The 27,330-nt window shown below is 49.1% G+C and overlaps 1 protein-coding gene across 1 annotated transcript; it reads right to left on the reverse strand.

The window, feature by feature from the left end:
- Positions 1-356: 356 nt before the first annotated feature.
- On the reverse strand, positions 357-27,029 carry LOC135904659 (mucin-22-like). Its single transcript, XM_065435544.2, has 5 exons — positions 26,792-27,029; positions 19,369-24,338; positions 16,198-16,360; positions 12,275-12,387; positions 357-478 (listed from the first exon to the last, which is right to left on the reverse strand). The coding sequence occupies exons 2-5, from the start codon at positions 24,314-24,316 to the stop codon at positions 468-470; spliced, it is 5,235 nt and encodes a 1,744-aa protein (XP_065291616.2). The 5' UTR covers positions 24,317-24,338; positions 26,792-27,029; the 3' UTR covers positions 357-467.
- Between the last annotated feature and the right edge of the window lie 301 nt (positions 27,030-27,330).

The following is a 27,330-nucleotide window of genomic DNA, read 5'->3' on the forward strand; positions in this document are numbered from 1 at the left end:
CAAGACGTTCATACAGGTGGGTATGCTTCGCCCATCTGTTCGAAGGCGACCTGCGTGTAGACGTGAGCTCATGATCATAAGCTAATCAGCGCACTTTGCTTTGGCTTATCCAGAAGAGGGTAGAGGAAATGTGTGCCACTTTTTATAGAGGAAGAGACACAAAGAGAGGCTTCTAAACGATGTCTATATTATTTCGACTTTGAAAACGGGATTGACTAGGAACGCAAATTTAGTGCAATTTAATTCGTAAACTGGAAACGCAAAATCGTGTTTATTGTCATGTTTACGTTCGGATATACAAAAGCAATGCGGGTTTAGGGTGAAGTTAGGGCGAAAGGCGACATCACACCGACAGACGGAGCTTTCGATGCGTTTAATTGGATTCACAACGTCACAAAATATCAAAACAAAAAGAAAGTCTACCCTTTGGTCCATTGTACGCAAACTAATCCAGGTACCGTGAGACTTTACAGGTGATCTGCGAAACCAGAGATAGAGAGCACTGGTTAGCATTCAAACAACAACAACAACAACAACAACAACAACAACAACAACAACAACAACAACAACAACAACAACAACAACAACAACAACAACAACAACAACAACAACAACAACAACAACAACAACAACAACAACAACAACAACGAGATCGTTTATCGTTTGTTTCGTAGAATTGCACTGTCCACCGCAGACGAAAAACGGAAATTTCGCCCAGAACCAGAGAAATGTTAAAAGGTGTTTTTTTTCGCTGAAGAGCGGCCTGAAATAGGTTGTACGCACGCACGCACGCACCTGCATACATACATACATACATACATACATACATACATACATACATACATACATACATACATACATACATACATACATACCGCCAAGTGGGTGAAGTTCTTCGAGAATGCTAATTTAAATAAATAATCCAGCGTCCTTGATTATATGGCCTCCCCAATCTCCTACTGTGCTGTTTAACGACGCCTCCCCACCCACCCACCTCCTTTCGCAATCTAAGTTATGCATGTACTTGAATCGATGCTAGACCGAGGCTGAGGGGAATTTCCATCCGCTGAGCATCACGAAAACAGTGGCACAATGCTGCGTGACGCGCTTGTCCATAATTTGACGCGAAGCGAGCTTCTCCCCACACTGATTCTTATTGTGGAGAAGCCAGTTTTACGGAATGCTAACAGCTACGCGAGCTTGTTTCGATTTGTCTAACTTCTCCGTACACCGTACAGTTTAGCACCTCTTCGTATTTCTTCGTACCTCTTAGCTTTTGTCGCATAATTAGGTTATGTGGGAAGCGTGGTCAACGACTTTCTTTATTTTGAAACACAGTAATATGCGGTAGTCACAATTAAATTAACTAAATTGTACGGTTTTACGGGCCAAGACCACTTTCTCATTGTGAGGCACGCCGTAGTGGGGGACTCTGGAGATTTTGACCACCTGGGGTTCTTTAACGTGCACCCAAATCTAAGTACACGGGTGTTTTCGCATTTCGCCCCCATCGAAATGCGGCTGCCGTGGCCGGGATTCGATCCCGCGACTCCGTGCTCGGCAGCCCAACACCATAGCCACTGAGCAACCGCGGCGGGTAGTCATAATTAGCGAAGTTACAATAAACTACAAGCTACGTACCAAAGTGCCTATAGGCCAAGAGCGGAGGTATTGCTGTTTTATGAACCGTGTCCTACGCGGCGGCGTAGTTGACACTTCGCTCACCGTTCGACATATTTAGGTTGGCACAAATAAAGCTTCGCAGAAACGCGTTGCGCGTATCTGGAGGCCTTCGCGTTAGTGCACGCATGCGGCGCATGCGTCGTCGATAGCGGGACATCACGACAACGGCGACGGCGCAAGTACGCCTTCAGCGTCCGCATAGATTGCTATCTCAGTAAAAAAAAGCGCATTCTTGCACATCTGTGAGGCCACGGACGCTCTCGCACGCGCTACCTCGAACTAAGCAGGCTTCTAACCCGGAGTTGGCTGCTCGGGCGCCCTACTCAAAAGTGGACCGCTCTGTACTTGCGAAACGGCGCGTTCACGTGTGTTGGTTCATGGGGTCACTTATGTGCACTTCGTATCAAGCAGCGTTTCGCAAACTGTGAATCAGTTATCGGCACACCTTGATTACATTTAGTCGTCCGAACTACTATATCCCTGGTGGGCGTGTTACGATTGTTGGTACAACAAGCTCGTCACACGCTGCAGTGGATCATTGGCCACCGCGTTCTGCTCCTGAGAAAGAGGTCGCCGGTTCGATAACCGGCCGCGACGCCCTCATTTTGATGGAGATGAAATGCAAGGAACAACGCTCGTGCACTTCGATTTAGGTGCTCCTCAAATTAATCCGGAGCCCCCCACTACGGCGTCTGTCATATACCCGGCGTTGCTTTTGGAAGTCAAATCTAACGAATCAATTAATTTACAACCAGATTGCGCATAAATAAACCCGTCTCGGAGATACAGAGCTGCCACTGCCACTCCATCCTAGCATTTGTCGAAGCGATTTTCTAACGCGAAGCATTCGTCGATCTTGCAATTTCCGAAAGGTAGTATGTCTATAAATCGCAAGAATGCAGTTGTTGGTTGCGCACATTCAGTCTGCGCTATGTTCTTTCGATGTCTTAGCGCGTTTACGCATGCATATAAGGAAAATATTCTGGCAGGACCCATCTCAGGATCAATGTCGACGTTAAAGCGATTAGCATTGAAGCAATGTAGCGACATAATGTAGCGCGCTTCGTTCAAGACGGGCCGCGCCGTCTAGCGGAGGCGCCTCGAAGTTCGTGCGTGGCACTATAGTGTGAATATACAGGGTGTTTCCGCGAACAGTTTCAAAATATTTGAAAGGTTGCCTGTGGCAGATAGCTCAATTCTAGTTCATGAGGTGGTCTACTCGAAGCGACGGGCACTACTTGCACAAAAAACATGTACATAATCAATTAACAAAGAAAAGGCGGATCCACTTGGAACAAACTCTTAGGATGACACCAGTTTCGAGATAATAATGAGCGAACTTTGCGGAGAAATGCACTAGCGTTCCAGTTACTTCCTTAAAAAAAAAAGAAAAACAACGTCGTTTTATGCACTGAAGCCAATGCGCTTCTCCGCAAAGTTTGGGAATTAATATCTCGATACTGGCGTCAACCCGAAAATTCGTTCCAAGTGGATCCGCCTCGCGAACTCCGCGGCTATAATTTGTAACCTGCAATATGGGTCATAAAGCAATTAGTTAGAAAGTTAATTTAGTAAACTTTCCTTAATTAGTAGATTAGGCATATTAACTTTTTGTACAGGTAGTGTCCGCCGCTTCGAGTAAACCACCTCATGAACTAGAACTCTGCTATCTGCCACAGACAAACTGTAAGAATTTTTGGAAGTGTTCGTTGAAACATCCTGTATATACAGACTATAGACTGTTTGAATAGATGCGACATGGTTTCGATTGATACCGCCCTGCACCGGATAAATTTTAAACCACCTTTTTGCTATTGAAGAGTTACACATGACCAGTGGTACATACGCAGTGACCTGGGCTGGTGTCAGAGAGGTTCATTCAGATCGGCACATGCTCAATGACCAAAATTGGCCTCAAAGAGGTTCGTTGAAGAGAGGCACCATTCCCAGTTGCAGATACCCTGTAACCCATGTCGACATGAACGAAGTTCACTGAAGAGCGATGTATAGCAAGTTTCACATATACCTAGTAAATCAAGTTGATTCGACGGTTGGTTCCGAACCCGGTTCCTTCAGCACAGCAGCTAAATACTCTACCCATTAGACCATGGGCTATCCAGCGACCCAAGTTGGGGGGTAAACGGTTAGAGACGCTCACCGACAGACACCGGAAAGTGCGGGAAGTATGCTAAAAATCCTAATCGCACTGAAACATGGCAACTAGTTCACCAAAATGTATGTTTCTATCAATGTCAAATTGCACCGAATTCGTTATCGACCTGGTATACTTAGCGCACTACATCTGGCATCGGCCCAGGTAGGCTTTGTCGTGCTTTAGCCTCGCCGGTGTTCTCGTCATCATGTGCAGCTGTCGTCGTCACCATGTCGCCGTCGTGCCGTCTTCTTGCCGTTGCCGTCACACACACGACTGTTTGCCTGATGATGATTTCTATTGGCGTTCCCTTTGGAACGAGGCGGTAGCAAATACCGCACAGACTCGTGTAACGGTCGCACTTTTTCTTTCACAATTTTGACGAGGTGCGACCGTTACTACTGCACACCCCGGATCCCCGGATGTATCATTGCATCAGAAGTCAACGCGCAGCTCTCGCCATCTAGTAGCGGCCCGCCGAAGTACGTAGCACGCGAAAATTCGCGAATGCGCGCGCGCAGCGTCGGAGCACTGAACGCGACTGCTTTTCTGATGGAATTTTTTTCTCCAAACTTTTGGGCTGCCAAATTAGGGGTGCGGCGCTTACACTAGTCAAACGGTAGTCACCTAGACTGATTGAGCTAATCAGGTTTACGTAAACTGCAGTCAATCATTTTTTCCTGTCTCTCTCGATTTTCTTTCTCCTCGTTGTAACCACTATCTCTGTATTGCACGCCTGTATCGACCCCATCTCTATCGATTTATTCCATGCTTTCTTGCCACCAGTACTCTAAGCATCTCTCGGTGACTCATTAGTGCTTTCATTCGCTGTCAATACGAGCGCTTCTGGGAAGCGGACGTTTCCTGTGGTTCTTGGCATTCCGTTATTAAAATGTGCTGAGTCGTCTCCGGACTTTTGCTGCAGCAGACACATATGCCTCATAGTATTGTGAATATTTGTTCCGGTGCTTCTTTTTTTTTTGTCCTCAGTCAGCTGGCTCGGGCCTCACTGCCCTTTTTTTGCTATCGTGGATTTTCTTCCCTGGTTTCTCTTTTGTAGTATATGTAAATCTCTGTTGAGTTCTTTGTTTCCATCTTTTGCATTCAAATTATATCGTATCTGTTTCTCTCATTTTCTTTTTGATGACTCGTCTATTTGTACTTTCAGTTACCTTGTACTTGGCTGCAACATTTCTGGACCTCTTCCTTCATTGTTGTGTGCACAGTCTTGAGGTGCGGATATGTGTGCATCTTTAGCAGGTCATTTCTATTCGTCCATGTTCCTGCGTCTTTCTTCAAAAACAATTTTGCTTTGTGCTTCTCTGACATCAAAATAGGTTCAACCCATGTCACCTTGCACTGCGTCATGTGTGGCTTATTTACCGTGGGCCCCAAATAACACTCGGCCCGCAGACCTCTGGTTAGTTTCCAACCGCAACAAATACTATGATTTTCACAGAATGCAATTTTCGAACGTTAGCGCTAGCACCATTGTTCTTTTGCAAGTTCTTCATGCCATCTCATACTTATTTAAATCCTAAACTAACCTATTTTTCATTATAGTTGCATTTCGTTTCCCCTTACTTCTCAGATTACATCCATGGATGTCTGAGCAGAGATCTTTCCTTCGTTGATGTACATATTGAGGTATCTATTGTGGTATCTATTCAGGTACCTTACTGTGGGCATGACCTGCTGGGTTGATGCCACGGTATTATTTATTATTTATTAAATATCATAACTCTCGATTTCTCTGAGCTATGAATTAAGACCTAGAAATGTGGCTTCATTGCCTCACGTATTTGCAAGAGTATGTAAATCTCCTGCATTCTTCTAGCAGCATAACTTATTTATTTATTTATTTAGAACATACTGCCAATCCCATAAGGGATTATTACAGGAAGAGCACAAGGTCAAACAATGAACATGATGAAGTCGTAGTATAATTGTGAATAAAAAATACCAGATTCAAGTACATAATGGGAATAGCAAACATCTTAAGTAGCAACATCAAAGTGCGAAATGTAAAGAAGGTTTATATATATATATAACATTCTAGCAGTATTTACAAAAGATGTTGCAAAGAAGGTTAGCAATTGAGTGCAGCAACATGAAAGACATGAAAGGCGCGCAAGAGTTAAATTTCACTACCATGAGGCGGAGAGCGGAGGAGAAGGGTATATGGCGAAAGCTTGAGAAGAAAAGCGTCGTTCAAGACGCCTTTGCGGCGACGATGGCTACGAGATGGCGCCAGAGTAGCTCGCGTTATCTGTATGAAAACAAAGCGCTGCATGAGCGGGAGGTCTGTCTGCGGCGGCTGCCGTGAATCGCGGCCACACGCCGCCTCTCGCGATCTCCCGTTTGCAGCGTGCCGCATGTGACAGATTGCCCGCGCCAGCCAATATATCGCGAAATGAAATCACGCATACAGCTGTGCTCAAGTTTAGCATTAAGGAGTATCGTGATCGTCGGTGAATTTTGCTCCTGTCAACATGGGCTTTGACATATCACTTGCTTCTGTCTCGGCTACCACTAAAACGATTTTATAAAGCCTGGTGGTAGAACGCTCCCCGTCAGGCGCTTTGCAACACCCACAGTGGTGGCACTGTGTGCAGCAAGGGGGGATGACGTCTGGCGAGGCGCCATCAAGTCACCTTTAACGCCTTTTCCTTGATAGAAGCGTCGTGCAGTTATTGCGCTGACCATGCATTGTATGTTAGATTGCACATTACAAATCTTCGATCAGATTATTATTATTATTATTATTATTATTATTATTATTATTATTATTATTATTATTATTATTATTATTATTATTATTATAGCGTATAGGTGAAATAACCGGCGGGGCCTGGTGAGGGGTCCTGTAAAGGAGTACCTAAATTACATTTTTTCCACTCGCTTTTAGAGTTAAATGGAGATCGAAACCTTCTAAACCACAGAAAGAAATATCGGCAGGCGTCCGAGCGCCCTAAATAATTTGATATAGTACTTAATGTTTCTGCACACCAGTTTCGGTATTGGTATATCCATGAGGTGGCCTCATCATGACGTCATGACACACCGGCTCTCTTCTTTCTTGCGATCGCTGTGCGGCTGCAACATGCGATCGCCGCCAGAAAAAATCACGCGCGGATCTCTTGTTGACTATCTTCTTTTTATTTCTTGCCAGCCACGTCATCATATCTGTGTGTTATTGCTACACGCAGTCAACAAATTTCAGTCTGTGCCGTGACGTCACGATAAAGTCGATGACGCCATGTCCAGCATTTCGAGAGCATGCAACTTTAGAATCGGGTTAGTACGGCTGATGTTTTCCAGCCTTCGTATGCTTGCTGTGTATCATTATTTTATGTAAGAGGAGCAAGTGGTAGAGTCGTGTCAGTTACTCACTTAACGTTCCTCCTTTAATGTAAAAAAATAAGAAACGTGAAGGGAAGCTGAGGGGATCGATGCTTTCTTTTTTTTTTTTGAGTTAGAACCATGTGAATCTATCAGAAAACGAAGCCAAAGAAAGCATAAGGGAAGTCACTTGCAACTTTCAATTAAAGCGTGGAAATAACAAGCTAAAGAAAAACGAAAACGGATGAAATGGCAACTAGTTGCACTGGAAGCATAGCGCGGGAAGGACGATCGACAAAGACTAGACAGGACAGGCGCCAAAGAAAATTTTAGCGCTTGTCCTGTCTAGTCTTTGTCGATCGTCCTTCCCGTGCTATGCTTCCAGTGTAACTATGCATTACCAACGAGCCCAAGCCTATACTCTTCTAAAGAACAACTTGCTGTCGGTGGGAGTCTAACCCAGGACCTCCGCGTTACGTGTACGTTGCACTACCGCTTTTCCGACGGCGGCTGTGGTGCCGAAGTCCACGTTCTTTGGGTATTCACGTGCGTGCAACTCGAGGAGTGTTCGCCAGCGCCGCCCGTGGTCACGGCGGCGGATGCGCAACATCCGTTTCACCAATGACGTCACGTACGTAGTACGTAAACTTTAGGAGCAGCAGAAGGGCAGCGGATTGGGCGAGTTGGTGTTCCATGGTAACAATGAAATTCAAACAGTTCGAAATCTATTGCTGCGCACTTTAGGTCTGTTACTACTGGCCACAGCGTCAGCACACTCTGATACACACCTAGTTCTGTCCTCGGGCTGAGCCTTAGATGACACATTATGGGCGAAGGCAAACTTTTCAACAGTTCTCAGACCAGGGTCGAGGCAAAACTTAGGTCCAAGGCGCAAGGTCTTTTCGTGCTTTGGATCCAAAATGACGTCTCCGAGGACCAGCAGCTTTCCTTCTGAAGGAATACGTCTTGAGTTGTAAGTTCAGCGCCGTACTTGTCTCCTCCTCTTTCTGGTCCTGTCGTCTAGCGCTGTTTGAATTTTATTATTTAGGAGCAGGCAGCTCACCAATAAGCCCGCGAAGGAAAACATTCCTGTCCAGCCCAACCCAGTTTTCTGTATTGTGTATCCCCGCCTCCCCCGTTTTCGCGAGCCACTCCTGAAGATAATGCAGTCTGAAAAAATGTGGGCCAACGTGCCACCGAGTTCACTGGATATATGCGCCGCTCTTCAACGAACCACTTTGACGTTCAACTCGGGTCACTGGGCATCGCGACAACAACGAGCAAACGACACCTACGCAGCGACGTCTACGTAATGCGTCCCGTTCCGTGACCTAGATGCACGGAGGAAGGAAACTCGGGAGAGGCCCTGACCTCACTCTTTGTGAAGCGAGAGTGACGCCGGAAGTTGGCGTTGCTCATCGCGTTGCTCCGCCTATCGGGCCAGCTCTCCTCTCTTGTTCACATTTCTCGCGAAACCACGCCGCGCTGCGTGCAACCGTGCTGCTCGGACCCGCGCGCTCCGCAGCAATACTAAGCAATCGTTAGCACGTTAGCATGATTCCGCCAAAGAGGGCAAAATTTCCCGCGGTTATTCCTTCGCCCGTTGCCATTGCCGCGTCGCGGTACATTGCGTACAGCGTTGCATGCGCGTTCATTTTACGAACTTTAGTTCCTCCTGTCCCACCTCGCCACAGCAACTTCCGGTTGAGCACGGTCCAGGTATAGTGCCTAGAATATACTGGCTAGTGTGCCGTGCACCAGCTCTTTTTTCAATGGACGAGCGTGGCGCCGCCTGCAATGAATGCCCACGATGGCCGGCAGAGGTCGCTGCCACACGGGTGGGTGCAGACTGTGCGTGTCGTCTGCTTCGCATATCAGTTTCGCAGTTGTTGGGTTGGTTTCTGTGTTTGCGTGTTCAGTGTTATTACAGCGTTGCGTGTTTGTGCTTGGTGTTGTCAAAGAGTGAGTGCGTGGCTGTTATGTTCGTGTGCCTGTCATTGCGAGAACTATGCGGCGGCGGTGAAAAAATGCCGAAGCTGAGACAGTGCAAGGAGAGCACCTGCTTTGTGCCGTTGTGTGGAAGCGGTTACCGCTCGAACAAAAGGCGTGTATCCTTGTTCACTCTACCATCTGATACGAAGCGGAAGCAGAATGGGCAAGAATGATCAGGAGAACGGACAGAAGGCCGGCACCAACTGCTGCGGTTTGTGAAAAACAGTTCGAAAACAGCTTAGTCGAGCGCGCGTTCTCTACCACCGTGAATAACGTTGTCCACGAGATACCCCGTGATAAAACACGCCCACGGTGGAAGTATTCTTCCATCGTGACCACGCCTGAAACCCTAAGCTATACCCACGATATTTCCTGAGTTTGCTAAGCATTCAGCTTACTTTTCCTGAGTACCAGGGGGGGGGGGGGGAAAGAAGAAAAAACGAGCAGTAGTGCTTTGATCTACTATACTGCAGGTTATGTTGCACGATAGATTACTGCCTAAAATTCTTGACCACATTGTGCAGGCTTCCTTTGCGTAAGTAAAGCTGAAGCTAGTACAGCTGACGCTGCTTCATTATTGCACTTCCCATTTTGACAATGGAGGCCTTGCTTGTCTATCTTAGCCAGACGTCAACCGCTGTGAAGGCCGGGGAAGATGCTTTTACTGTGTTCTTCAGCAAAAACAAGTGACATGTAGCGAGTATAGCTGATTTTTCAGGTCAGCTGCAGACAGCCTGGCCTTTCCTCAACCAGGGTGCCCAGAGCATGAAAAACCAGCTTTTGACAGCAGTTGCAAAGTTCTTTGTTTTCTTGAGGTTTCGTTTTTTTTTTGTAAAAGGCATCAACAAAGAGAGGGAAGCGCAAAGGCAACGGCAGAAGCTCCTGAAACTGCGTCACTGCGCGATCTATTCATGTATGTGTGCATTATCTCATCTAGGGCTGTCTTATATGCCTGCGATTGACTGTTGTTACGCATGAATAAAATCTTTGTCACGCTTAAATGAAATATCTGTTTCCTATTTTTGTTCACGTATATCAGGCATAAAAAGAAATCTGCACGTATTTACCAGGTATAAAAAAAAATGTATAGTACACGGAACACCACGCGCAGTCCATTTTACAGGCATTTTTTTTTGCTTATTATCCTATCCTCGGGGCCCAATGGGAATTATGAGGAGATGGGTACATGGTTTACAAACCATCAAAAACATTCAAACCTATGAGGACAACAATAAGATAGTAGGCAGAAATAGCAGCAAATAAAATAAAAAGAAAGAATACAGAAATTCAAGTCATTTCAAAAGATGATCGGTTACAGCGGTTTTGAGTGGTTATGCATTAATATAACATCAATAGAACAGTAACGTAACCTTAGAATTCCTTTACTTTATTAGAATGAAAAATGTAACCTGAAACGTACGTACCCTTAAAAAATTACGCTGCCATCATCGCTAGAATAAAAAAACAAGTGTCCTTAGCTATCGCCGAAGATATACACGTACGAAGGCGAAAGCCTTGTAAAGCCTACTCTAATTCACTCTAATCCTTAATTAATACACCTATAATCCCTCTAATTCAGCCTTATCCCCTTAACCCAATCACTATAATGAATAATTAAATTTGCTAATCATTTAGCATCTCCTATACACGGCTGGACATACTTTGGTTCGTTTCTGGCCTTCCTTGGATCGTGTGATATGTTCTGTACCTCGCAACACGGCCTTGGAACATGGAGATAAAGGCATTTGCCTTAGAAATTACGTTTTCTCTTCGCCAGCATAGAAACACATCAGGTTCCCCGCTCGAAGACCAGCTAAGATATACGCTTTTCACGCAAGCAACAAGCGCTAGAGAAGCCTGTTGTAATCGAAACAAACCCTGATTTATAAATCAGCTGCCCACATTTGAACTGTGCTGCTGCTACAGCTTAATAAAAATAAAAAGCGCAGCAGCCCGCTTGCCGATGCTGTGGAAACACGGCGGGCTACGAAGACCGGATGGTGCCGCGGCACCCACCTGCACTGCAGCGCCCCTAGTGGCAGCCGCCGGCATTCATTGCATTTGGTGCCACCCGAGAGGCCGCGGACGGCACACTAGCCAGTATATTCTAGGCACTATAGTCCAGGTAACGCAGCGCAACAAAACACGGAGGCCAACGCAAACCTGCCCGCACGGCGCCTTTGCCACGGTACGAAACCTACGGAGCAACACGTGTGAGCGCATAGAACAATAACAAAGCCGCCATTGTGGCCCGAAAGGCGGGGCCACTACAGCAAAGAAATAAAAAAAACAGCAAAACAAAGGAGAACCTACTACGTCACTTCCTCCACACTTTTCTCCTAGCGCGCGGAAGGGGTAGGGCCTCTCATACAGTTTCTCACTACATTACCTAGAGGGATATCTGGCGCTGCTGCGCTGTGGTATTCATGGGAATGCCGGTATATTGTGGATTCGGATTGGCATCGTTTTCGTAGAGACAGGACACCTTGAAGACGCCCTTGGCAAGCACCGTTCCGTCTGTCACAATGATTCACTTTCTACTAAACAGCACGTGAAAAGCTGTTTTAGCTTTATTATTACGCGAAAACATGTTTTATTTAACTATGAGAACTTGTTATTGTGTGTACGACTACATGTTACATAAGAAGTATCAGCGGGCCGCTAAAGTTGGAGGACAGACGACAAGGTTCGCGCTCGCTTTGAAACAGTTGGTCGTCTGTTCTTGCTTTTCTTCTCTTGGTCATGCATCGTGGGTGAGTAAAGATGTAATATGCGTTAATGGAAACATTTTATGAAAATTTTACTTTGAAAACGCGTTGTTTGCGTAGCCATATCCACGTTTTAGACGAAGCCTCTTACAACACCAGCCACCTAGCCACCAGCCACCACCATATATGCGCCTCGCAGACACACATACCGTCATTTCCATGACGGCACGGTGTCCCCTTAAGAAACTCCCATAGACGGTGGCGCCAGATTACCCTCTAGGTGTTATAGTGAGAAACTCTATGGGGCCTCTACACAGTTTCCTTCCTCCATGCCTAGATGTCAAAATGGAGTCGCTTAAGGTAAGACGAGGCAGCGCGTGCGTGCGGGCTTACGTACGGACTTCGTCGCCGTCCCGGCTGAGCAACAGAGCGGCGGCCGTCACGAAGGCGAACAGGGCGAAGGACAGGGCGACGACCGGCGCCACCGAGTCCAGGGTGCTCCTCATAGTGCTGCGGCAGGGCGAGGCACACACGGACACGTCTCTAACCACCGGTCGGCAACGCGCCCTCGCTCTTTGGACAATCGCGGTTCGGGCCATTCTTTTTTGAGCGGTGGGCGTTGCATTACGCGAAGTCGACGCGAGCGAGTCGAATCGGAAGTCGAGCCGACCCGTCGCGAACGCGCGCTTCGTTTGGACGCCTCGCGACGGGTCACAGGGGAGGGTCACATTAGCCCCTTGGCAGGCGAGATCGCCGAACTCCTCTCGACGTTCGCTCGCTCGCTCGGTCCGACGTGGCCGATTTTCAGCCCGACACGGCAACTCGACCCGCCTTTGCCAGCTCCATCTAAACGCATCTATTGTAGAGATGAAAAGCAACACATATCGCAATAAAAGGAACACCAAGTGAAAAATAGAAAAATTGGCTGTATTATCATACTTCTAGAATTATATATATATATATATATATATATATAGTTCTAGAAGTATGCTAGTACAGCCAATTTTTCTTCTTCGCGCAATGCGAAGGTTGTGGGTTCGGTTCCCACCTGCGGCAAGTTGTTTTTTCATCCACTTTAATTTCCATTTATTTATCGTTTCTTTATTTCATTTATTAAGCACAAGTAATTTCCCCAATGTTGTCCTTGGTGTCAGTGTTTGTTGACTTCTTATGACATGACTATATATATCATGAGGTGGTTTGTTCGAAGCGACGGACACTACTTGCACAAAGAATTGAAATGCATAATCGACCAATTGACAAAAATTCCCTAATTCAGCTTTTAACTAATTACTTTGTTTTACTTTTGTGCTTCAAAGCATAAAACGTCTTGTTAAGAAGGTAACTGGAACGCCAATGCATCTCTCCGCAATATTCGGGAATTAATACCTCGAAACTGGTGTCATCCTAAGAATTCGTTCCGCCTTGCGAACTCCGCGGCTAGAATTTGTAAATTGTAATATGGGCCATAAAGTAATTAGTTAAGAACGTAATTACTCACAATAAAAACAGCGCTAAACGACGGGGCGAGTGAAGGGACACAGACAACGGCCCTTCACTCGTCCCGTCGTTTAGCGCTGTTTTTATTGCTCGTAATCATGAACCAACCAGCCCAAATGCGTACTCTTTTGTAATTACTCAGTTCATGGTAATGAGTCGATTATGCATTTCTATTTATTTTTGCAAGTAATGTCCGCCTATTCGAGTAGTCCAGCTCATGAACTAGAATTGTCCTATCTGTCACAGGCAACCTTTAAAAAAATTTGAAAGCGTTCGCTGAAACACCCGGTATGTATATACTGTGGGGATGCGCGACTCTCGCGCGTCCCCTGATGTCTTGTTTTCCCCCATCTCCTGCAATCACGCTTCGCCGCGTGGCTTGCGTGACGCCCGCGCGGCCGATGTGGTTGAAACGCAGTGCGAGAGATGGCGCGAGTGTTGCGCTGCTAACGCCGCCTCACGGCAGGGTTACTTGAGGGCGCAGGGGAGGACAGGCTGTCTCTTTCCCGGCCGGTCGGCGAACAGCGTGGACGTCCCGCGCGCGCGAGGCGACCCATACTTCTGCGAGACCGCCTCGCGTGGCCGCCTTGGAAAGCGCCACCTTTGGCGTGACCGTACACGCGAACGACCAGGCGTTGGGATCCAGCATGGGGCGAACATATTCGCTCGCTATGCGGTCGCGGTAAGTCGGACTTCTAGATTTGTCGCGCGCCCATCGGCATGTTTTGCGGATAGCAACTCGGCTAGCAGGCATTGATCTATGAAAGGTGCAATAAATGCCTTTGTGATTGTTTGCACTACTGTGTTGTCGTTCCTTTGTCCCAAGAGTATGGTGTGAGAATCCCACAATACATATAATATCATATCATAAGAAGAGCCAACAATCAAAGACATCATAGACAACATAGAGGAAATTATTTCCACTTACCAATTGAATTAAACAAAATTATAAATTAATGGAGATGCAACTGGATCGAAAAAAAAACTTGCGCCAGGTGGGAAATGATCACACGTCTTCGCATTACACGTGCGATGCTCTTACCAATTGAGCTACCGCGCCACCGGTTTCCTACCCACTTTCTGGGCTATTTCCGTATGTTTTACTACTATAACTAACTCTGGTAGTATTGGCCAGCGCCACCACTCACAAACCTTGACGGCGTACCGTATTTAATTGCGATATTAAAGTTGATCTCGAAGCGCCTGACGTGTCGTCATTCACGTTAACGTGATGTCGTGACATTGCGCGAAATTTAATGACGTCGTGTAGCAATAAGGCAAGTTATGATGGGGGAAAGAGAGAGCATTGTTGTGCTCTTGATGGGGTCCGGAGGTTGCGGGTTCGTGTGCGCGAGCGCGAGAACTTATGAACGGTTGGGCGGACGCTTCGCTCTCCCGTATTTATTTCTGAAATGTCAGGTAATTTTGATTCTGCTTTCGAAATATTAGCTGGGGGTTACTTTTAACCGTGCAGGGACTCGATTGTACCTGTGGGTTAGCGAAGGAAGAGGGCTATTTCGTTATTTTTCACCGTTTTCGTCGTATGAGTGTTTCCCAGCCTTAATACTTGCCAAGTGTTATCCCGTTACGTGACATGAGCGTGCGGGGCAGTTTCTAACAACTCGGAAAATATGTATCGGGACAGTAAAACTACGCACAAAACGAAGACGGACGGAAAGCAAGAACCACGCGCACTAGAAAGCACTGACTGCTATCTTTGTTTTTTGTTTTCTGCGCTGTTTTACCGTCACAAACCACGTTGAACCAGCTGAGCGGCTCACTTCTGAAAAAGAAGCGTCAGTGGCCCCTAGTGTGAATCGTTAAATCAGACCAGACAAAGTATTTCTTTAAAATTCTATTTTCGCTAATTCCGCATTAAAAGGTCCATTACTAGAGCAGGAAATGAAGACCAACGCCATTTTTTAATATTTAGTTTCACGCTAGAATGCCAGCTTCAGTGCGCCAGTGTGACGTCACAAATTTCAGAACATCTTTTTTTTCGTATTTCGGTGGTTGTGGCCAGGTCTTTGAAACTTCAGTATTCTTCAAATTCAGTATTCTGCTCTCCTAGAATATAACGCGGACGATTCTTTCTGCCGATAAAATTTCGAGATTGGCCCAAGCAGACGTCGTCAAGATTCATGACGTCACGGGAAGCTGGTACGAGAATTTCAAGGCGGCGTCGCCACTTGTCTTTCTATTCTTTTTTTATTTTGCTTCTTTTCTAGCTGTTCACCAAGAGTTTTTGCAAGGGAATAAATAGTGACTTTTCTTTCTTTCTTCTGGGGGGGGGGAGGGAGGTACCTTATAAGAAGTTACTGGTACAGCTGAAATACCTCCCCCCCACCCCCCTCCTTTCTCGTAGTATGCGTTTAAGCAACACCACCTATATAACACAAGGCCTGTTTACCCCCATCCATGATGTCACGCTACCTGGCCCCGAATTTCCATTGACAAGGCTGGCGTGATGAAAGCGGTGACGTCAAAATCACTGTTGCCTAGTCGGGAGCGTCCCCATTAGATTGTATGGCAGTCGGGCCAGGTAGCATGACATCATGGATCGGAGTGAAAAGGCCTTGCGCTATCTATAGTCGGATACAACTTTAGAAAAAAGGGGAGGCCCCGCCCAGATGACCGAAGCGGCGAAGTCACCGGCCGTCCGGTGCATGACGTCGGTCCAGAGTGCGCGCCCATTGGTGGATGCTCGTGTGCATTCGCCTCGGAGGAGTAAACGCCCCCTTTTTTCTAAAGTTGTATCCGACTATAGGTGGTGTTGGTTTAAGCCGGTACGTATAGCGCCGAAGCAGCGGCGGCACTCACTTCACTATGCGCCCGGGCATCTCTCTCTCTTTCGAGGCCTTTTCCTGGGGCTCCTTCCACTGTTCGGCGACCGACTGGGGCGGCGCCGGCGGTGGGTCGGCGCGCGTCAGCACGGGCGCGTTCGGCGGAATCTCCTCTTGCGCCGGAAACGTGCCGGGCAGCGCTGCGACCAACCGCAGTCACACGTAGAGGCGTCAGGCGCCACAGCGCTCGATCGCTCACGCTGAGCAAAACGCTGCATACTTCCGACGATGATTTAGGGACGTCGTATAATACAAGACTATATAGCGCACGAGGATGGTCGACTCCGACGCGAACGAAGAAGGCGACGGAACAATACACTAGTGTGTTAGTTTTAATTATTAGAGAGAACGAGAAATAAACGAGCACGCAACGAGGGCATCAACGGGATAAATGAATTAACACTCGTAAAGTGTGAAATTGCCCTGTCGGTTTCTTCGCCTCCGTCCTCGTAATCTTGCGCCATGCCATGTTTTTGGATTTTATAATATGGCATATCAACCAGCCCCACGAATTCGCTCTATTCGTACACAGGCAACCACACAGATCTAGCATATCACCTGATTGGATTATATACCGGATACGGTAGGATCAAGGGTTTTCGAAGTACTGTTCTAGTTAATCATTTGTCGTGAACGACGATCAGTCAGGCCGGGATAGTTCGATCGCCTGGGATGAATACGGAGACGTCCGAGGCGCAGGAACAAGAGGTGCTTTATATCGTTCGATGAAACAGGTTGCTGGGCTAGCTGGTGCATGATTAGTCGCGAGAATCGTACCGCAGCAACTGACGAGGGACGGCATAAGCAGCACAGATAGGCGCGCTCTGTTGCTTATGTATACACCGTGTTGAATACTCTGAAATAAACTACCAATATGTTCGGATTGCCTCCGTCACGGTTTCGCCTTCTATGCACAACGTCTAATTAAGGACGCACCGGAAGGCGCACGCAGTCACCTGTGGTTCTTACAGACGGCTAGACGCGGTATACTGCGCATGCGCAGAGGGCCTGAGACGTACGTAGGAGAGCATTGAAAACATTGACCACGCTTCTCGGTCCGCGATGAAGTGAAGGTTGCCTTCAGGAAGATGAAAAAGGAAATCGAGCCACCGCTTATACAAGGTAAATGTACCTGGTAGCGAAGCTTCCATAGGAGCGCATACGTTCAAAACATGGCGGCCCATGGCCGGTTCATGGGGCTTAGCGCCATCTGTATGTGGTGGGAACACTTCCGGCGGAAGAAAAAATAACGTGACGCCATGTCCGTTAAAAGCAGAAGTGACGTCATTTTGTTTTCGAAGGCGCGAAATTTGTTTTGTTGTTCTTCCTTTGGAGCTATATATTCAAATGCCCCGCCATTCGACTTGATGGGCGTTTCGAGCTTTCAGCGTGGAAAGCGATGCAGGAAAAGGCCAGCCGTACGGTTGTCGAAATCGCATCCCTGCGCAGAGCATACTTTCTTTGGAGGCCGACGAAAGCTTTAGGTGTAGAGTGCTGATCCTATTGTCGGATGCCAAGTCCGTCGGCCAGCGCAGTCGCACGAAAACAACTACACAATTATCTGGCGGTCGTAACTCACTACTTTTGACTGAACAGATTAAGAAGCAATGAAGCTACGCGCGTCACCAAATTCAGACAAACTTCGACAAGCAAGAAAGCACAAATTGTGAGGGGGGCGTATTTCAACAGGTGATACGAGTGCGCCTTTCTGCCCATTTCAAGACGTGCATTGCACTGCGAGTGATAGTGGCGTCAACGCCCCCTGTAGCGATGGGCGCTGAAAAGAAATGCATTTATTAATAATAATAAAATTAAACGTATTTATTTAACTCATCACGAATATATAAAATTGACAACGAATTTTATTTTCGTTGAATGAATCTAACTGTGTCTCATTTGAATTAAAAAAGGCGTTTTTCTTTCCCAATGTTTGTTCCCTCCAAATATAGTCGCGCTTCGATCGCTGCTCCCATAACCCCCCATGCTGATGTCGGTGACAATCTGTACTGAACCGCTTTTCGCCCGAAGCTTCGCGACCTATTTGAATTGACCTTGGCTTATACACTTGGCCACGATCACGCACAAGCAAGGATTTGTCGAGAGTATGCGAGGCAGGAAAAAGAAAGCCGCGTCCGCCAGTTATTTTGCTGAAAGTCAACTCATGAGCGACACGCCGTGGTGGCTTAGTGTTGCGCTGCTGAGCACGGAGGTCGCGTGATCGAATTTCCGGCCGCGGCGACCGCATTTCGATGGGGGAGAAATGCGAAAATACTCGTGTACTTAGATTTGGGTGCACGTTAAAGAACCCCAGGTGGTCCAAATTATTCCAGAGTTTCCCATTACGGTGTGCCTCACAATCAGATCGTGGTTTTGGCCTGTAAAAACCCCATTATTTATATTTATACATCCACGTTTATGAACACGCTTATCGTAAGAACCTCTTTGTGAAACGGATTCGGAAAGAGGCAGGACAGCAAACAGCAATAACACGTACAAGCTCTGCAAGAAACCTAACCAGAAAGGTAATGCGACAACGGATGGCAAATGACTTCTCTTAGGAACACGGTTTTAACGAGATCAGCATCAATTATTTTTGTCACAAACATTTGTTTAGTATAGTAGATGGCTGAATACTTTCTCGACTGCAGTCGCTTGTGGTGTGCGGTGCGTATTCGTCTAATTGTCCAAATGAATAATCCAAATGAATCCAAAAGATTGTCCAAATGAATCTGCTTTGACGTTCAGAGACATATTTTCTGTTCATGATACACAAGTTATCGATGGTTACGCTCTAGGATCTGGTGGGAGATAGAAAACAGCCGCCTGGCACGAAGTGTTCATTGTGTTCCTCGCTAAGCCAACGGCGCCCCATGCCAAATTTGGTTCATTCGGTTGATCCTGTAGCCTCCAGTTATCCTTATTCTATTCAGCTCCTTTAACATAAGACATAAAGACATTAAAAAAAACACTCTGAACATGTATACGGTGCACTTGAGGGTAATAACGTCTGTCGCTGACTTTTCCCCGACTACGGATTACATTCCCGTATACACTAACGCGGTCAACTCATGGCGAAACTGTGCGTTATGGTGACGTGCTCAAAGGAAGCACACATGAGAGATAACTGGTTGTGCATGAGGATACTTACGTGATGCCACGCGGAAGAGGCGAGCAGCTGCCTGCATTACAGAACTCCTGAAGGGCGGCTCGGTGTCCTCCAGGGAGATGTACGTACCGCATGCGCTGAGACCACCCTCCGTCTCCCAAAAGTTCTGCTCGAGAAGCTCGCGCGTCGGTGCCACAGAGATTCGCTGTTCGGACGGAATCTCCACGAGAGCCGTGCAGGGAATACCTCGGACTTGCGGCGGCGACCCGGTGAAAACGATCTCTACAATGGGAGGCCGGCCGATGTCGCTGTCTGACAGTGCCACGCACGCCCCGTCTTCCCGGTCGTATTCTGCTGACCCTTCTCGTAGCGACTCGCGGGCCGCCGCTCCGCCACGCTGACCCAAGCCGTGCCCCTGGCGCACTTCTCCTGAGGACACGGGCAGGAATGTGGTCGAGCTTCGGTCATCGCGAAGCGTCGACCTGCCGCCGAACGACGCCTCGAAGTCGATAGGTTCGGACGTCAAGTTCATGGCGGACACCGCCATTCCCAGGTCTTCTTCGGGGGCGAAGAACGGGTACAGGTCTCTGGTCTTCTCCGCGTCCTCGCCGATGTCGTCGGGGGTTCCCGACGCGGTACCTTCGATGTCAAGTTCTGCGCGCGGTTTCGTTACGACGGTCTCGACGAACGCCGAGCGCTCCTCGTCCTTTTTGCCGGCAGCTACCTCGGCGGACTTTCGGCTTCCGGTCATGCTCTGCCTTAGCTGTTGGAAGAGGCCCTCTACCAAGGACGGCTGAAAGCCACGCGAATCGGACACCGTAACTGCGCGTTCGCTAGCGGTATCTTCTGGCGCAGGCCCGGCAACTCGCTGGTCTTGCTTGTCGACAAAAACGCCCGCTGGTAAAGCGCTTGTGTGGTCTTCATGCGTGACCCCTGCTTCCCCCATCACCTCTTGGCTCTTCCTCGACACGTCGCCGTGGTAGTCAAGCTTAGGTCTCATGCAACTTGCTGCAGTGGAGCTGTCAGTAGACAAAGGGTCAGACCGGTATTTTGGACCCTTTTGCGACTCTTTAGACGTCGATCCGGAGTACTCGCGGCCATCGCTGGCGGCAGTTAAAGAAGTTTCGTCCGGGTGGGTGCCGTTTGTTATAGTACTTGGACGCGCAGTGCTGGGTGTTGACATTCTTCGACGCTGTTCGGCCTGTACCTTGTCTCCACGGTCGATGGCAAGATGAAGATCGTCGCTAGGCGCAGCGGATACCGTGAGCGCAGCCCTTGGAGAACCGACGCTGGAGCTTCTTCGACGCTCCTCATCTTGTGTGCTAGCCTCCGCCCAAGATGAGCTTACAGTCGGTCGTCGTAAAGATTCTTCGAATAAAAATCCAGGTTCCCTGCCCTCTATTGAGACGGGACTGCTAGCTGACAGTCTTACGCGCTCCTCCCCGAAAGGCTCCTGCAAGGCGGTAACTGTTTTGCCGGGAGCAGGACCCAAATGTTCTGCTCTCTTAGATTGATCATCGGTCACACCTCTGCGTGATGAGTCAATAGTCTGCTCAATACTAGTTCTAGATCCCTCGTTAGAAGCGTCAACGGGAGCCACAAAAAGTGCCTCTACAAATTCTCCCGAAGGTACCTTAGGCTCCGTGGTTTGTGTGGGATCTAACCGTTCCTGCGGCTTACCCAGCACTTCAATCTTTTGCAGACCTTCATGGTCTAGTTCGCTGCCTTCCTTCTTTAGTCGCTCAAGCTGTACTAACGGTGGCGACTCTTTCACCTGCTCTAGACTTCGCGAAATTTCTCTCAACCCCGTTTTTTCTGTCTTCTGTAGCTCTTTAGGTCGTTTTGGTTGCGTTAGTTCTGAACCGACCACTAGGAAACTATCTTCTTGGGCAGTAACCTCGTAAGGTTGCTCTACAAGTTGCCTGACTGCACCCACAAATCCTGCACCCTTTGGTTCTCCAGTGGTTTGTGGTGGTTTTTCACGATGGTCTTCGGAAAGCACTGCGACATCAATCTCGCTGGATTCGGCACCTATTCCTCCAGCCTTCTGAGTAATAAGCGCGTCAGAAGAGACAGTAAGTGAAACGCCTGTCTCCTTTTCTTTGTCTGGACCTTTTTCTGTAAGAGGGATCACCGTAAACGAACGCATCACGGTCCGTGTGATTTGATGCTCAGCAACAACACCGGGCTCGAGTTCTGTCAATTCTCCATCAGGAGGCTCTTCAGTGGGCTGTCGAATCAAAGTTGTAGGCAGCTCGGCTGCCAAGTTTGTGTCGGCAGCCAAACTAGTTAATTGTTCCTTGGTGGACGCCAGATGATCTGTGCTTCTGTCTGCGCTACCCTCAATTTTTGCTGCTTCGATACGGATGCCGTCGGGAAAAGTGGATGTTTGACCGACACCAGGAACGGTGGCATTGTCGGAAAGATAGTGGGCTTGGACTTCTGCGGAGGGCGTCTCCTCTGTAATAGCTGCCACTGCAGCGACTTCAACCTTTGCTCCTGTAGTCGCCGTGATAGCCCACGTGGCACTGCCATGGCGATCTACAGCAGAAGGAAGCGCATGCGCTGGCGGCTTTGGCGCCGCGACTTCGGATATGCTGAAACTCGTTGTGGAACGCTCAAGTCTTTCGTCGATTGGTGCGAGTGACGGCTGAACAGACGTTGCCGTTCCTCTCCAATCCAGCACACCGGGGGACATCTGTTGCTGTATGCCAGCCGGTACATTGGGTGACGAAGTCCCGCTTGCCGTTCGGCGTGCTGGTGGATGCTCGGCGCGTCCCTCAGCTGATACCTTAGGCGGCGCAACACCAGACGTTGTCGGACTGTGTGGAGAATGCTTCTTACGTTGCTCGCCTTTTGGAGAGACCGCCCCTTCTGACACTTTCCCTGCTGAGGGAACCTTGCGATGCTCGCCCTTCCCCATCTTAGGCGAGGCCAGCCCAGAAGCAGTAGCCGGACTACCAGTCTTTGTGCGTTTACCGTGTTCTGCTGTAAGCGGAAATGCTCCACCTGGGCCGCGGCTTGTCGCTGTCAACTCACGGAGCTGTTGATCTTTCGAGGATATATCACTAGGCACTAGCGCTCCGATAAAGGACTTGGGGGGCTGTTCGACAAAAGAAGCTGCCGCTATCGCCGATTCGGCACTGGCTGCTATACCAGGAAGAGCTTCGGTCTGGCTTTTTGACTTGAGAGATAGAGTCGTTGTTCTGCTCTCAGTCCCTTTCTTGAGATGTCTTGCGCTGGGCAGCCTGTGAGGTTTCGTGCCGACCTGGGGTTGGCTGGCGGCTTGTTCTTTCGGAGGCCTTTGTATAGAAGGCTTTGGCGCGGTAACACACGTTTCCGCTGAGCCTGTAGCTGTCCGTTGTTGTTCGTGCGAAGCAATCGCACTTGGCGTGCCGCTGAGGGCTGGTTTATCATTGGAAGCGGCGTCCGATCTTTCCTGAAGGGAGAACCTACGTGCGGGAAGACCACCACGGAGAGCTGACGCCGAAGCTGTCACTCCAGTAGAACCTAGCACAGCCGAGGTCGAAAGGCCTACTGGGTGCTCTGGGTGAGCCTCTTTCCGTGTCGTTGTCGATATGTCTCTAGAAGAGCGAAATTGCTCGGGTTTACGTTCGATTGTTCTCGTGCTTGTGCAGGTGAGTTCCTTAGGCATGGGAAGCGTGGCGCTGCTGGTGGTCGTAGCCTCGTAGCCTTCTATGGCGGGCGTCGCGAACGCCTTGAATAAGTCGGCCATTTTTCCTGGGATGTTTTGAAGAGAGGATGCCGCGTCACGCTCCGAAGCCGCCGAAGAAACGGCGCTCTTGAAGCTCGATGACCTCAGTACGGGTCTGCCGTCGTGACCATGAAGTGGACCGGTATCAGCCGATGGCACGCCCGATAGGCGACGTTGGTAGTCGTCCCTCGCAATCGCGCCGGACTCAAAATCGCTCTCAAGTCCCGTTGCTGCCGAGGTGCACGAACTGACGGCGGGAAGGGCGTCAGCGCTCCAGTACTTGTGCGACTCCAGGGACGTCGCTGACGGTAAATCTATAGCGCCGCCACGGGAAGCCGTGGTGTCGAGCGACGCGCTGGCACTTGGCATCACGAACCCCTGTTGCACCCGAGAAAACCAGCCGTTTCGAAAGGCGTCCTCCTCCCCAGTGCGAGGTAGTCCTGCTACTGTGCCGCGGGATGCGGCCGAGTCGACATCGACTCGGCTCGACACCACGAACGGCTTTGTCCCGACTGAAGATTCACTGCCCGCGCGTGCCCCTGCCCCAGTGGCCGGCATGCCGACGAGAGACATGTCCGAGCCCTGGGGCGCGCCCGCTTTGGAGGACAGGCTTCGGAACTCCTTGTCCGAGTGCGAGTTGAACGACCCATCCACGGACTGATACTGGTGGACGTCCGAGTACTCGGACGTCTCCGTGGATACCTCGGGCGGGTAGTCGGGTGGCCTGCACGACGGCGGCGCGTGGCCCCCTGGAAGCATCGAAATGCTGTTCCGCTGTGTCTCCATGACGACTGACTTGTTGGTGCTGAATATGCTTTTGGCCGTACTCCGGGCCTCTGACGTGTGCGTCCTCTGCAGCTGGAGCACACTCGGAGGCGGTGACAATCTCGCGAGCGCGGCTGAAGCGGCGGCGTCCATTTCCGACTTGGAAGACCGCTCGTTCTCCAGCCACGATGTGCGGATCTCCTTGGGCAGGCTCAGCGTCAGGCTGCTGTCGGACGGCTCGCGCGAGCTCCTGGGCGGCATGCCGGTATCCGTGGACTCCGGACTCTTGATCAGCTCGCTGCTCAGGTTGGACGCGGCCGTGGTCTCTTCCTCCTCCTGGACGCTGTCGGAGGACTGCACGGTGGACTCGCACGAACGCGTTTGGTTTTGCACAGTGCGCCGGAACACGCCGCCACCGGTGTTTCGGCTCTCCACCTGCTTGACGTGCACCAGGTTGGTGGTGGTGGCCTGCTTCTTGCGTTGCCTTGACGTCGACACCAGCTTCTTCATGGTGGCGGTTGTTTGCTTGGTCCTGCGCCACCAGATATGCAATCATCTGTCTAAAGAAGAGAAACGTTCTGCCTATAAAGACAGTCCAAAAGCTGTCTACATCACCAGAAGCCGACGTGACGAAAGCGGCTCGTGGACAAGAAACAACACCGCTTCTTTAAGGCACAAAAGGCTAGGAAGCCCTTTCGATGTACAAAAGAAACGGCATTCGCTTTTCAAAAACAATTCGATGGGGAGAAGGCGTTGCACAAGTCGAAGCGTATACAAGAAGTGAATGGGTGTTCCCGAACAGAAAAAGGTCATGTTCCTGTTTCATGTGCTCTCTGTGCCCACGCTTAGCTAACGAAAAATCGCGCACCGTCTTTCTAAGTAAAGCGCTAATTGCCACAGAAAGGTGCATGCTATGCATCCACACTTGTAATGGACGTAACCAAAGGGTGTATTGGGCAAGTGGCTAAGGCTTTTCGAGTCTGTGCTGCGATTCGCCGGTTAAACATGGTGGATATTTCTATTTGTATGTCAGATACGGTCACGTGACGATATGCGTTACACGTTGGGAACATAGCGTCACCATACTGCGCAAGGTGTCCCTCATAGAAATGTCACTTCGAAAGAAAACTAGTTCACGCCGCTTTAGAGTAGTCACATTGATTCACGTACGCGGTACGGTCTCCTCAGCACAACATCTTATGTCTTGCGCAGTGAAGAAAACAAAACGTTCCTTTACGGCTTTAGTAAGCGAAACACGCGCGAACAACAGCCTCCCGCTTTTCTGTGGGCATCCTAATGTTGCTACGTGCGCAGCCAGGTGACCTTTAAGAAAGAAGTGCGAGAATACGACCTCGAAGCATGCTCTTTGTCGGTTTTTTTGTTGAAATAACCTATTCATGCAGATGATGGTTGTGAAGCGGTTTAAGATAGATAGATAGATAGATAGATAGATAGATAGATAGATAGATAGATAGATAGATAGATAGATAGATAGATAGATAGATAGATAGATAGATAGATAGATAGATAGATAGATAGATAGATAGATAGATAGATAGATAGATAGATAGATAGATAGATAGATAGATAGATAGATAGATAGATAGATAGATAGATAGATAGGCAGGCAGGCTCAAAACGGCTGAAGTGGGTAGAAAATGCTAATGGCACTAAAACCCAAACATTATCGTTCCTATATGCGTCCCAACGACCCGTCTCGTTCCTTCCACTGAGATTCCACCTAATAAGTTGCAGCACTCATGATTCCTTCCCCATCTGATATTTCTTCATCCATTCTGCATTTCTCGATTCTAGTCTCTCATATGTGCTTAGTTCACTCCTTATGTAGCATAAGGGCTTTGCCGACTGTCTCTTACACTGTCGGGCGTCACGCATGCTACTAGCCCTGGCCTGAGGGCCCAGCGAGCTCACGTATGCTGTGTGCAGCCATGCCGCAGCTGTGATCCCTCGGAAATATGATGTAGAATAATAATAATATATGGGGTTTTACGTGCCAAAACCACTTTCTGATTATGAGGCACGCCGTAGTGGGGGACTCCGGAAATTTTGACCACCTGGGGTTCTTTTACGTGCACCTAAATCTAAGTACACGGGTGTTTTCGCATTTCGCCCCCATCGAAATGCGGCCGCCGTGGTCGGGATTCGATCCCGCGACCTCGTGCTCAGCAGCCTAACACCATAGCCACTGAGCAACCATGGCGGGTATGATGTAGAAGTGCCTACTGACTGGGCTAAGGCATTGGAGGCGGATGTGAGGATTGACACTTATAAACGGGCCGTCACGGACGCCCCCTTGTCGATGTTATTTTCACGTCGCCCAGTCATCCAGCGCATTCACTCTAGCCGCACTCCGGAAACGTTGTGACGTCGACACTTTGTGTGTCGCTATAGAGTAAGACGACGCGCGCGCTGTTACGTAACACAGTTTAAAATGTAGCGCTCGTAATTCATAACCCGAAAGTGTTTTTACCGTGGGAGGCTGCTTCGCCTTATAGAGACAGACACGCATATTTTATACTTTTTTTAAAGACAACCAACGTGCCGCTCTGCCTCGATGCTTTCTTCTCTCCATAGGATTATCTGTATACTGTTACAGCGGGTAGGCAAAAGTTCATCAAAAGCGCTACTATCCGAGTTCGTAGAGTCTTCTACCACACACTGCGAATCCGTGCCTACGCATGGGTTTAAATGCTGAATAATATCTTTCGTCAATTTTTGGGTGGTAGGCAGTCAGTGGGCTATAGTGTGAAATCTTCGCTTAATCACAGATCAACTACACGCCGACACTCAATCGTCGCTAATCTTTAGAGACCGCCTCCCGCACACATGTCAGTCCGCTCTCAGCGTCAACGTCGTTTCTTCGCTTCGTTCGCTCGAACTGCTTCGCGACGGCCATCAACTTGCACAACAGCGTACTGCAGCGTGTCATTGTTATCGGGAACACACGCGGTTCTCCTCCCTCACCTGGCTGGAGACGAACGAGTCAAGTCACGACGTGATCGACGGAGCGAAGGCGTTCGAGGTGGGTTCAGGCGGGCCGTGCCTCGCTAGTGGTAGGGCCCGCCTGGACGCGCGTTCGACGTCCTCCGGGTGGGACGAGCACGTCTCAGGCGGGCTCCAGCGACCAGGCAAGAGGGCGCCGCCGGGTCGCCATCGCGGCGGCCGCGCCGCCTCTTCTTCCTCTCAACGCCGGCCCAATGGTGGGAGCATCGGCATTGAGATCAGTCGTCGAGGAGCGTCACAAGCGGTACGACCACCGCCACCATCGCAGTGTGAGCGAATTTCGAAGCTCACCCGCTGCATCATCGTCACAAGACTGTTGTTATACAGTAGAAATATGGCTCATACCCATTATTGGGAATTGACCTATAGAACTGAGTGGATTACTCCTAAGGTGGAAATTGTCTGGGTACCGGCCCACTCTGGGAACCCTGGGAACGAGGCGGCTCACATGTATGCTCGAGGTTTCGTCAGCCGAGCAGGTGAGCCGGACGTTCCAGGGA

Source organism: Dermacentor albipictus, chromosome 2, assembly GCF_038994185.2.
Source record: "Dermacentor albipictus isolate Rhodes 1998 colony chromosome 2, USDA_Dalb.pri_finalv2, whole genome shotgun sequence".
NCBI lineage: Eukaryota > Metazoa > Arthropoda > Arachnida > Ixodida > Ixodidae > Dermacentor > Dermacentor albipictus.

Coding starts and splice junctions, on each gene's coding strand:
- LOC135904659 (XM_065435544.2), bottom strand. CDS start 24,316: ATGAAGAAGCTGGTGTCGACGTCAAGGCAACGCAAGAAGCAGGCCACC. Junction 16,361..19,368: donor CCTCTTCCGCGTGGCATCAC/GTAAGTATCCTC, acceptor GGTTGGTCGCAG/CGCTGCCCGGCACGTTTCCG. Junction 12,388..16,197: donor ATGCCCGGGCGCATAGTGAA/GTGAGTGCCGCC, acceptor GCCCTGCCGCAG/CACTATGAGGAGCACCCTGG.